Source organism: Psammomys obesus, unplaced genomic scaffold, assembly GCF_907164565.1.
Source record: "Psammomys obesus unplaced genomic scaffold, mPsaObe1.curated_primary_1811, whole genome shotgun sequence".
NCBI classification, from domain to species: Eukaryota; Metazoa; Chordata; class Mammalia; order Rodentia; family Muridae; genus Psammomys; species Psammomys obesus.
The window spans coordinates 3529829-3542896 of record NW_026596149.1 but is presented as its reverse complement, the minus strand read 5'-3'; the positions used below and the strand labels follow the sequence as shown (position 1 = coordinate 3542896).

General features: G+C 39.2%; 1 protein-coding gene across 6 annotated transcripts in view; it reads left to right on the top strand.

The window, feature by feature from the left end:
• Window positions 1-13068, top strand: part of Mllt10 (MLLT10 histone lysine methyltransferase DOT1L cofactor) — a 138437-nt gene that overhangs the window by 108545 nt on the left and 16824 nt on the right. For all 6 annotated transcript variants that reach the window (XM_055593711.1, XM_055593713.1, XM_055593712.1 and 3 more), the window contains one exon: window positions 7359-7537. In XM_055593711.1, the coding sequence (XP_055449686.1) occupies window positions 7359-7537 (179 nt within the window). The remainder of the gene's footprint in view (window positions 1-7358; window positions 7538-13068) is intronic.

The following is a 13068-nucleotide window of genomic DNA, read 5'->3' as shown; positions in this document are numbered from 1 at the left end:
TGTGTGTGTGTGTGTGTGTGTGTGTGTGTGTGTGTGTGTGTGTGTGTAGCCTAGGATGTCCTGGACTCACTTTGTAGGCCAGGCTGGCCTGGAACTCACAATTTGCCTGCCTCTGCTTTCCAGGGTATTATATTTCTTTAGATAGATTTTGTTGATTTCTAGTTTACTTTGTTGTTTTTGTGACAGTGTCTGATGTTGCCTAGGCTGACCTTGACAATGAAGATGTTCTCGAGTTTTTGATGATCCTGGGTCTGGCTCCAGATTCCTAGAAGTTTATAAGCACGTGCCAACACATATCCCGTTCTGATTTTATATGGTGCTGGGAATCTCAGCAAAGACTTTTGCAACATCTTTAGACCTCTAATTATTTTGCTCTTATTAATCTACCTTTTTTTTTGTCCATCCTAGTTAGTTGGAGTGTGTTTTTATGTATTTGTAAGCTTGTCTTCCTAATTGGACTGCATATTCCTGGTGAGCACAATTTTATCCTGTTTTCCTTGCTCCAAGTTTTGTTTCTGCTCCAAACTAATTCTTAGTACTTACTAAGAACTAATTTTTAACAGAGGAACGGATGGGGACCAACATGCTACTACATCCACTGCATCTTTCTGCATTATCATTTCTGTTCTCGAATTTGAGACTTTTTCTAGAGCTTATGCATTGTAGAATTTAGTTTCATTGAACTCAATGATTGTTAGATTGATTTGGATTAAAAACTGTAATACTTGTAAAAAATGGAAAGTGAATGACAGTAAATAATAGAAAATGGTGTTGGTGGGGCTACAGGAATAGCCTCATAGCTAAGAGCACTTGTTGCTCTTGCAGAGTATTGTGTGTATGAGCGTTTGTCTTGCATGTATGTGTGTGCCACATGGGCGCCTGGTGCCTGCAGAAGTTCGAAAAGCATTAGATTATCTGGAGCTGGAGTTATGGATGGTTGTAAGCCACCAAATGTGTGTTGGGAATGATCCAGGCCCTCTACAAGAACAGGCACTCTTCTAAGCCGTCTCCAGCGCCCTCTCCCCCTTTTAGAAATAAAACAAAGTAGACAACAGAAAATTTACCGGTGGTGAGTAAAATCTGTGTCTGTGAAAAGAATATTTTGAGTTGCAGTATTTTATAACAAAAACCTGAGTTTCACAAATGGCTCCAAAGTAGGATTAATGGATTGCACTTGATCTGTGTAATCTATGTAAACATTCTAATCCAATATCAAAACAAACTTTCAAAAATTGAAGGTCTTCATTCACTGCAGTTTTGCTTTTCAGTATTGTACTTTTGTGATTATTGTTGCATATGGTTGATAGTAATTTTGACTTTCATGGTATGTAAGGGCATTAGTGGATGAGAAAATTATAATTTATAATTAGAATTTAAAATTGGAAATTTTTAGTACTTAAAGTCTAAATTGCCTATAGCTACCATTCATTGAAACTTATATTGCTAAAGCCTTTAAGTGGGCATTCTCAAATTAAGGTAGCTGTGTGTGTGTGTGTGTGTGTGTGTGTGTGTGTGTGTGTGTGTGTGTGTAAGTAAGTGTAATAATATGGAGACCTAGAGAACTTGAGTAATTTAATTATGATCACATAGCTAGAACATTAAACTCAATTTTTATCTCAGCTAGAAGTTTGTCCTTCAAAAAGAAATTGTACTCTTTGGATTTCAGTCCTCCCCTTCCTAACTTTTGTCTTTTTAGTTTTAAATGTTGGATATTCTGTGCATGATGTGCTTTTCACCATCAAAACCTCAGTAATTAGTGCTTAGGCTGTTGGTTAAGTGTATGCTGGGCCTGTCAGATCCCTGGTAAAAAGCAAGACAGGATGCAGGCATTTGTAATCCCAGTATCGGGGAAGCCTAGACAGGATTCTAGGAGATTGCTGGAAGCTAGTCATGCTGCTTCCGTGAGCTCTAAACTCAGTGAGAGACTGTCCAGAAAGGGTGGAGCGCTGTAGAAGATGCTCAGTACTGACTTTTGACCTCCACACACATAGCCAGAAGCATGCACAAAGGTCTAGGGAATCAACATTTTATATTTTTAATATACCTTGAAGTTCAGGCATTTCATTAACTGTTAATCTAAAAACATTCCCGTAAATTGCTGCATATTGTTCTTTTTCTCCTATATTCAGTTTCTCTCCATTTTTGGAGGAGTAATTTCACTCTGCAGCCTCCTGACTCTGGGTCTAGGCATGTACCATCATGCCTAAGCTCTACTAGATTATAAGTGCTTACTGTGAGAAATTTAACACAAAGTTCTTTTCGCCGTTTCATACATTTTGCTATAGAAAGCTAGTGTTTGTTGAATCAGCTATTGAAATCATCCACTTTCTGAAGTGCCTTTTTGTGCTGGATCTATGCCTCTACGGTTAAGAGCACTTACTTGCAGAGATCTCAGGCTCAATTCCGAGCACCCATGGCAGCTTACAACCATCTGTAACTTGAGTTCCAGGGAATACGGCACCTTTTGACCTCTGCGGCTCCTGCACATATATGGTGCACATACAAACACCTAAGTACACACAGATTTGTTTGACCCTTTCTCGTGGGATTGCTTGAATAAGATCTGTTTGTATTCAGTTTTTTGTCTTTTAGCCTGTTTTCGTCTGCCTTTTAAGTAGTAATAATCCATCAGGTTCTTTCCTTGGTCCTCTTCCCTTGATCATGCTGAGAACTATCCCTAGGTGTTGTAATTGTTGTTTTTGACCATTGTCTTTATGAAGTGTGGGAAATCCAATGTTGATAGGGACGAGGTGGTCAGCATGAGTGAGCAACACAGTGAGAGATAATGAAAACTGCCAGGTTTAAAGTAAGACTGCCCTGTCCTTAACGAGCCAGATTGTCACTGTTTCAGAGGATAGCGTCTGTTTTTGATAGATCCTATGGTCTCTTCCTTTCCTTTTTCTCTCCTTCCTGCTTTCCCTCCCATCCCCTCCCCAGAGCCTCACTCTGTAGACCAGGCTGGCCTTGAACTCAGATTCGCCTGCCTCTGCCTTCCATGTGCTGAGATCAAAAGTGTGCACCACTATCACCCAGCTTAAATTTTCTATTTTTAAATAGAACCTAAAAATTCAGTTTTCTGAGTGAAACGTGCTCTTCTACATATTCACGACTTAAAACTTTTTAGCCATAGCATAGGGCAACAAAGAGTCAGTTTTGGGGTTGACAAGATTCTTCACTCTTATTTTGCCCCTGGCTCTGAGGTTTGTCTCCACCCTGGTTTTTAAAGATTACTTGAGCGTGCGTGCATGATGCACACGTATCTCCAGGTCAGCAGCGTAGGTGTGGTGGTCAGAGCACGATGCTGTGCAGCCCGAGCTCAGGTCCTGGGACTTCATGCTCATCCCCGTCATGATGTAGATTGTGCAGGTTTTGACACTCACAGGAATCTCCCAAGACTGATAATCACCTTGTAACTCAGCTATGTAATAGGAAATGGTTCCTATTACTCCTGAATTTGCTACCTACTAGATCATCAAGAATATTTCTTCATCCCTATTTTTTCCATACACACATATGTATGGAAAGTATGTGTACATAATAAGTTTCCCATAAGAGTATACAACGTAGTATTTCTGAATTTAGCTTATTTTTTATATTGGGATACATCAGGGTTGTTTTTGTTTTTTTTTTTTTTAATTTCACTATTCTTTTACATCTGTATAAAATTTCATTGTGTTGCTGGGTGGTGGTGGTGTTGCACGACTTTATTTAATCCCAGCACATGGGAGGCAGAGACAGGTGGATCTCTGATTGCAGGGCCACCCTGTTCTACAGAGCAAGTTCCAGGACAGCCGAGGCTACACAGAGAGACCCTGTCTTGAACCCATTATGTAAATATGCCACATTTTCTTTATCTGTTCCTTTGTTGGTGGATATCTGGGCTTGTCCCTCTTGTTGACTTTTTGAATAGAGCGGTAGCAAACATAGATGGTATGCTGACTTAGAACACTGTGGACATGACATCCCATAGGGGATATTATGTAGTTGGGTCGCATGACAGTTCTCTTCTTAGTTCTTTGAGAGATCTCCACAGTGATTTCCAGAAGTCTACCTTCTCATCATCAGTGAGTAAGGTTCCTCCTTCCCCACCTCCTTGCCAGAATTTTGTGGTGTTTTTCTTAATGATAGCCATTCTGACTGGGATAAGAAGTCACTTTTTTTTAAATGTGTGCTTGCGTTTATGTAAAACCTTGAGCTTTTAAACTTTACCACCAAAGTTAGCAGTACATAGAAACCAGATCCTTTTTCCCTTGCTCTTCTGGTGTCAAGTGTTCTTCCACCCGCTTATTGTGAACCGTGTTCATGGTCTCCAGTTAACCATCGAGTCCTAGGAGCTTGGCCTTTGTCATGTTTCTTCAGGACTGTTGCCATCACTGAATCTGTTTCTTTCCTCAGTAGTACTGTAATAGCCCTTCACAGTTTCTCTCAGCCTGCTCCAGTTTCGCTTGATCCCCGGGATTGAGCACAACAGTTGGCTTAAAACCCTCCAGTGAGTTCCCACTGTGCCTGATGGAGAGCATTTAACCTTGATGGTTGTTGATTTGGTTCTGCTCTCTTGCTCTATGTATTCCACATGTCTGTAGATGTTGTCACATGTTTCTTCTTTACACCGTCCTCTGTTGTGGAGAGACCTGCTGTCGAGCTGTTGTTGATCTCGGGGAGTAAGTTCTAATTCCCACTGTCATCCAGGACTGTTAGATGCCCTCTGTGTGCACTCACCCTACCCCATCCCAGGACTGTCTCTAATGTAGCTTTCATAGGTTGTTGTAATTATTATTTCTGCGAAGCTTCTTGAAATCAGAGACCATATATCTTGAGTGCTATTCAAGGCTTAGAATAATGTCTGGGAAACAGTGAATTCTCAGGTATTTGCAGAATGACTGAATCTTTTTTTTTTTTCCAGTACAAACTGTTGATTCAAAAATTATATGGGGAGGCTGAAGAGATGGTTCAGTGGTTAAGAGCACTGACTGCTCTTCCAGAGGTCCCTGGGTTCAACTCCCAAAATCCACATGGCAGCTGACATCTCTCTGTACCTCCAAGATCTGACACACAGACCTACATGAAGGCTAAACACCAATGCACATAAAATTAAAATAATTATTTAAAAAAAACCCCAAAAGCTGGGTTAGGTGGCACACGCCTGTAATCCCAGTACTCGGGGAGGCAGGAGGAGGCAAATCTCTGTGAGTTCAAGGCCAGCCTGGTCTACAGAGCGAGTCCAGGACAGCCAAAGCTACAAAGTTACAGAAAAACCCTGTCTCAAAACCCACCTCACCCCTCAAAAAAAGAAAAATCATAAAAGGACCTAAATTGTATGTGCAAAGCCTTTTAACGTTTTCTAATTTTCTATTTTTCTTGCTTGAGGAAGGTTATAGGTGTTTTTATAAGCATGAATCAATATTTATGTTTGTTGGAATTATAGACCCATTGCTAAGCTGATATAATTTACTAATTATTATTGCCTCCAGGAGGTATAGTTTCAGCATGGTGGGGATACATATGTGTATGCAGATGCCAGGAGCTGATAGTGCCTCACTATAACACTTTCCACCTTATTCTTTGAGACGATTTCTTTCTGAACCTGGAATTCACCAACCTGACTTGACTGGCTGGTCTGCCAGCCTGTTTCCACTTCCCCAGGCCTGGGATTCCAGTTGCCTGGCTTTTTAATATGGATTTTAGGGATCAAGCTCAGAAGGAATTTTAAACTACAGCCTACTTAATTCTTTCCTTCCCACTTTGTCCATTTTAAATCAAGTTTTCTTGAGCCATACCTTCCTCTCTTCCTCCTTTCTTTCTCCTTTACTCCATTTCCCCTTTGTTCCTTTCAGGTTTAACTATAGGTTTTTCAGCTTCCATACTTCTTGATGATCTGGACCAGGTAATTTGCTGTCCAAGAGACTGTCACATGCATTAAAAGATGTTAGCTAGCAGCAGCCTTGGCCTCTCATTACGTAATGTACCAGTAGCATGCCCCACTTTTTACAAATTGGGACATTGGCAAACATGTCTCCTGGCATTATCAAGTGTTTCTATGGGACAGAATCATTCCTGCTTCTTTTCCTCTCTATGTTGTGTGTGGGGGGCGGTTGAGGGAATGATTCCTTTTCTCTCTGTGTTGTATGTTGGGGGGTGAGGGAATGATTCCTTTTCTCTCTATGTTGTGTTGGGGGGGGGTTGAGGAAATGATTCTTTTTCTCTATATGCTGTGGGAGGTTGTTGAGGGAATTTTTTTTTTCCCTGTATGGTGTGTGTGGTGTGGAGGCTCACCTGTGCGCATTCTCACAGGCTGGAGGAGGGTGTCAGATACCCTGTTCTATCACTCTCAGCCTTATCTCTTGAGACAGGATCTGCCACAGAACCTAAAGCTTGCTGTTTTGAGCTAGGCTGGCTCTAGTGAGACTTCCAAACCTAATACTGTAGTCTCACCCCCTAGAGCTGGAGTTACAGTTATATGTTCTAGCTTTTTTTTTTTTTTTAAAGTAAGAGTACTAGTGATGTACATTGAGCTTCTCATTCTTTATACCATAAGAGCTTTCTACCTGTTGATCTTTTCACCAGCATAAAATGGGGAAGACACATTTCTTCTTTAGTAGCTGCTAGTTTCTGCTGAGCTTGTCTTTTCCCCTGCTTCTCTTCCTAGCTTTTCCAGAGTGAATAACATATTGGTCTCCATTTCCTTTTTTCTGACAGAGCAATGAAAAGGATGTTTCCATCAAGTTTGCTCTTATTTATCTTATCCCCCATGTTTTCAGTATTGAAAAGTGGCTACTACCTTGTCTTCCATCTTGTGGTATTTTAATTCTCCCTCTTCCCTTGGCCTGGTTCACTTAGAAACTCCTGTCTTATACCTGGTTCTCCCTAGAAGCTACCTCTGTTCTCAAAGCTGTGGTGCATGAAGGCCATCGGGGTTTTTTTTTATTAGTGGAATCAAATCCAGCCCCATTCTGTTTCATTTCGTACATTGTCTTTCTAGAACAAGCTTTCTTCCCGTCTCATAACTTCTCAGTCATGATTTCTAGGTTTCTAAGTATTTTGAAAGGCTTACTAAGTGGGTTTTAAAACACGCTTTCAGAGGTTTCATTCTCATGTTTGAAAACCTTTAGTTGCTCTTAGAAGTGCCTATAATGCTTAACTTCTTGTTTGTTTCTTTAATTAACAAAAATACTTGCTAATTGATAAAGTGATTAAGTTATTTTAGATAAGTATTTTATGAGAAGTTAGTGTTAGCTTATTCTAGTATAGTTTTAAACACTAATTAAATTTATTATTAGGGGAGGGATCCAGGAAAAATCTGTGTGACCAATTTGACTGCTGAATTATAAGATACTTAAATAAAATTTCTTTGTTTGCAGGTATTTATAACAGCAATGATGTAGCTGTGTCCTTTCCAAACGTGGTGTCTGGCTCAGGATCTAGTACTCCTGTCTCTAGCTCTCACATACCTCAGCAGTCATCTGGGCATTTGCAACAGGTGGGAGCGCTCTCCCCCTCAGCCGCGTCCTGTGTAACCCCTGCTGCTGCTACAACTCAGGTATGCTGTAGTCCAGGGCCAGCCTGAGCAGTGTGAGATGCTGTCTCCAGCAACAATCAAATATGTAGGGAAAAAGTGTGAATCAATTTGGGGGTTGTGTGGGCTTTTTGTTTCTAAAGAACATTTAAAACTGCACAAATAGTATTTGAAAATCTTTTGTCTAAATTATTTTAATTAACACAGGAGAGAACATACAAAAATAAACAGCTCTAGGCTGGAGAGATGGCTGAGTGGTTTAAGAGTGTGTCCTCTGGTAGAGAGCCTGAGTGCAGTTCCCAGCATCCACAACTGGTGGCTTATAACCACCTGTAACTCCAGCTCCAGGGAGAACCCTCTGGCCTCCTTTGGCACCTGCAGTCTTGTGCACATACCTACTCACATAATAAAGTAATAAATGGTGAATGTTTAAAATCTCCAAGTGTAAAATGACTCCTCTCCCCAAATACATTATTTAAAAGAAAGAAAGAAGAATGAACCTTTCATACACTGCAAGCTTTTTCCCCCCTAGTGGAAGATAAGTGGTCACAAATACATGTTTTACCTCTTGTCTCTTTTTTCTGCCACATTCAGATCTGTAGCTTGATATGCAGCTTTGTCTATAGGATTTTAATTTTATTTTTCAGGTCTTAAATCCAGAGCTTCCATATACTGGCCAGTGCTCTACCCCACTGAGTTGTATCTTACCCAGCCCTTGTTCTTACTTAAAAAATAAACAAACAAACAAATAAATAAGGAAGGGATGGCAACTGAGTTGCTCAGGGTGTTTGGACTCATTCTTCGGGCTAAGTAGGCCTTGCACTAGTGGCCTTTCTCCTGAGATTGAGTAGCTGACGCTGGTCAGCACAAGGGACAGATAAGAAAAACCATAATCCTGTAACACAAATGAGTAAATGTTTTGTAAAGCTATGTGAACGCACACCTCCAAAGGCAATAGTTTGAGAGCTCTAAATGTGTGTGTGTGTGTGTGTGTGTACTCAAATGTATATAAATATATATTTGAATTATTTGTGTTTGTGTTTGTTTAATGTATGTGGACACAAATCACTGTGGGTGTTTATGTCAGAGACAACTTGTGGAGCTTTTCTGAAGCTCAGACTTGACTGGGTAGCTCAGGCTTGTATCATAGGAAGGAAACTGCCTTTACTGACCGAACTATCTTGGGCAGCCCCCTCCCCTCCCCTCCCCTCAGCTGGATTGCTCTGTGTCCATTGGCCAAGTTTCAGGGTTTATAGGTTTGTGTCACCACATTCAGCTCAGTTAATTCCATAATCATCTTATTTTCATTTCTTTCAAAATTGTAGTAATATCTTGAAAATCAAGAAAGCTTGTAATATAATTTTAAATCCACTAGTTTGTCTAGCAGGTACTTATAAATTTCTGTGTGAGTAAAGCCATTGCCTAGCCTATGTGAGGCCCTAGGTATGCTGATTACAAAAAGACCAAAAACAAAACAAAACAGGCTAGAGTTTTTATACACATGTATGGTTTCTGTCTGCTCTGTGGGACTTTAGAATATACACGCTTTTTTTTATTATTAAAACGCATATGTTTCCGGATGGTGGTATCATCTTTCTAATTAAACCAAATATTAGAATAAACAACAGTTCAGTATAGAAAGTTATTGAGATGATTAATTGTACTATCTTTGGACATGAAAATTAGCTATTTGTTGAATAAGGGTAGCTTGATGACTTTAGAAGGGTTTTCTTTAGGTTATTTTGCTAGAAATGTAGGGTGATTGAAATAATAGGGCTTGTTAGAGAAGGTCAGAGGATAAATGAAAGAATGGCTCTCAAATACTTTTACCTCTTTTATTTAGGTATATCCATATGCTGTTTGATAGCTTTATGCCTTTGGACCAAGTCTCACTCGAACCTTTTTCAATGAGCATTTTTTGTTTGTGTTTATAAGAGTTTGTTTTAATTATTCTGGTTAATTCCAGGCTGAGTTAAGTAGAACTTCATTTCTTCTCATTCATTATATTAGTGGTTTGGGGCTGGAGGAAGTAGTAGCGAAGGGAGTTTTGTAGCAAGAAGGAAAAATTTCACTTGACATGGGACTCAGTGAAAAAACAAAGACATAATGTCAAGTAATCCAGGATTCAGGCCATAAAGAGTGTATGTGTGTGTGTGTGTGTGTGTGTGTGTGTGTGTGTGTGTGTGTGTGTCAGAGTCCAGTTAGATTCATATGCTGCATGCTGAGACAGTTGTGTCTGTGTTTCTGTCTAGTAGTAAATGTGTTCTGCTTTGAAATGGAAGCCTGTTTAGTCTGATTTATCTGGTGCTGCTGCAGCAACCATCAGTCTCCAGGCAACTGAGGTCACTGACCTCTCAGTGGAACTGAGAGCAGATCTACTTCAATTTAGCTGCCTAAGACAGTAATAATAGTGTTGAATGTGAAATTATAAGCAGTCTGTAAGGGAGGGAATAGAAAAATATTTTGATGGAATTAAGAGAACTTTGAAAATTGGCCATCAAATTTCTTCCTCTCTCCTTCCCATGGCGACATTTCATTTCAGCCTGTTATATGTCTTAGTTGACTTCAGAACGAACAATCCATGATATTTGGGCAGTTACTTATGTTTTAGCATTTTAGTTACATACAATTTAAAACAAAGCAATATTAAAAGATAGTGGAAATTACCAGTATTTCAAATGTGATTCTGTCTTGTCACAGTTACTAAGAACTGTGTAAGAGCATTAGGAACCCAGCATATACAAAGGCTAAGGTTCACTCAGGGCCAACACAAAGAAAATGGACGACACACATTCTCTCTTTCTCTTTAGTAGGCAGATACTTTAAAATGTACATAGAGAAGAGAAATGTAAATATTGTTTGGCCAGCCCTTTTCTGCATAATGTAGTGAATTATGCAGAAATTGGGTAGTGGCTGGATTGGAGCTAGAAGAGTTGTTCAGGGGCCATTCTTACTCTTTCTGACACCCAGTATTACGTAAAATCAACAGATTTAATTTTTGATGCCTTTAGAAATTACTATTTAGGGAAGTGATCGAGAAGAATCACGACAGGCTAATAGAAATTAAACATGCAAGAAAACTAGATTTGGGCTTTTAATCAGAGAAGAAGGTAGGTAAAATTGTGTGGAGGAAGAAAAAAATTGTAAAAAACTACTTCATAATTTAATTTTATATTCTTAAGTATTATACCTCAGCTTATTTTATGTGCTGTACTTGTTCATAGAGTAATTGTTCTTTTACTGAAATTGATGTAAAAACTCAGTGCATAGCCTGCCTAGAATGTAGTAGTCACCACAGATCCTTACTCCTACTGGAGGAAAAAAATGTTCTGTGATAATGATGTCATTTTTCTGATTGGATCCATAAGTAAAGGGTACAAAGTAGTTATTTTAGGAGTACCATTAACTTTTCATGTTGCCTTTCAAATTTTCTCCCTAAAAGTTAAGCGATAACATCGATTAGATATTAACCAATTAAGAAACCTACTTATAATTGGTTATTTTGTCCAGTCCTTCTGCCCCATGGGGAGTGTTGAGTAATGGCTTAACTGCATTTTAATCCTTGTACTACTTTTTAGAAACTCGATTGTGGAACGTTTCAGCATTAACCTAAACAATGGTTTTGAATACATTAAATCCTTAACAATCAGGGAGCAGTTTGGGGCATTGAGTAATGGGGAATGATGCAATTGAATCTGACAGCATCAACAGTCTGCCTACTCATGAGACCAGAAAGTTGCTCACACTTGGTTTTATCTCTCCTCACATGCTGGGTATTACAGCCTCACTGGTGGTATCTGACTCAGAAGGGAGTTTGTTCTTAGAGAGTGTTTCAAAGTATGTTTCAAGTCATGACTTTTGAATAATGATGGAAAATAAATGAAACTTGATTCAGACTCTGTGTAATGTTCATTCAGCTTTCTTTCAAAATATATTTCTGATCAGATGTGTTTATAATTTTGATATGTATATTATCTTAAATATAACATACATTTCCTCATTCATTCATTCATTCATTCACTCACTCACTCACTCACTCACTCACTCATTATGCCGCGTACTGCCTGCATGTGTGTCTGCTCACCAGATCTCATTATAGATGGTTGTGAACCACCATGTGGTTGCTGGGAATTGAACTCAGGACCTTTGGAAGAACAGCCAGTGCTCTTAGCCTCTTGAGTCATCTCTCCAGCCCATATACATATTTATAATATGTATATATGTATATATTATAAAACATTTTAATCTTTACATTGTATTTGTAGTCTTAACATTTTTGCTGTGTGGTGTCTCTTCTCTCCTTCTTCCCCCCTCCCTCCCCCCCATGTAGTCCTCAGCTTAGAACTCTCTGTAGTCCAGGGTAGCCTGGAATGTTTCAGTACAGAGATAGCCTTGCCGGTGTTGAGATTACGGGGCTCAGTAGTATCGCCACATTGTAGTAAAGTTTGTAGGTGAAGTATTAGTTACAGGTAAGCATTTGTGCCATCTAATGGTTCTTTGGAAATTGCTTTTATTCTTGGAAATTTGCCCAAATTAGTATAAGTATATAATTGACAATTTGTCTTACACAAATTCATGGAAAAACGTGTTCTTAAGGGTTTGTAACGTTTCTTTTAGTGCGTTTATTTAGTCGTGCGTGTGTATAGGCAGAAGACAACTTGGAGAAGTTTGTTTTCTGCCATCATGCATGTTTCAGGGATTAAGTTAGAGCCTCACGTTTGGCAGCAGGCATCTTTATGCCATACTATCTGAAGTAGACTTGTGATACACTGGTATAGTATGTTAATAGCCTTTTTAGTCCTTGGTCATATTTCTTTTCACAAAAGCTTTAAGTGGCCTTTTCTGCTACTTCTGTAGGTTATCATGGGCTGCTTTCTGTTTCCCCTGAATATTGGTGACAACAAGATTCAGGGGAAAGGATAACAGCAGTCTTTGATTTGTCACCTGGTCTGGCCCGGGACTTTACGGTGCATGTCCTCAGTAGAGATCAGTGTGGATGGTTCACAAGCATCAGTGTGCAGAACTAAAGTACCTTCCTATCCAACAAAATGAGTAATTAGTTTCTCTCTTGAACATTTTTTTTTTTTTCCTTTTTAAGACAGGTCTTCCTTTGTAGCCTCAAATTCATAATCCTTCTGCCTCAGCTTCCTAGATAAATAAAAGACTTAACTAGTTTAGATTAAAATAAAAGCAGTTTTATTTGTTTGTTTTGATCATGGTCATTAGGCAGGCCAGTAATTGTACTGTACTGTTTTCTGCTTTGAATTTCAGTGTAGTGGGATTTAATGGCTTAGAAAGATGAGAAAATGCCACCCTCTTAAATTTGAAGTTATAAAAAATAAGTATGAGCGAAGCAATGATTGCACAAGTCTTTAATCCTAGCACTCAGGAGGCAGAAGCAGGCAGGTATCTTAAGTTAGAGGTTAGCCTGGTCTACAGAGTGAGTTCCAGGACAGCCAGGGCTACACAGAGAAAACCTTTCCTGAAAAATGAAGAGATAGATAGATAGATAGATAGATAGATAGATAGATAGATAGATAGATAGATAGATAGAT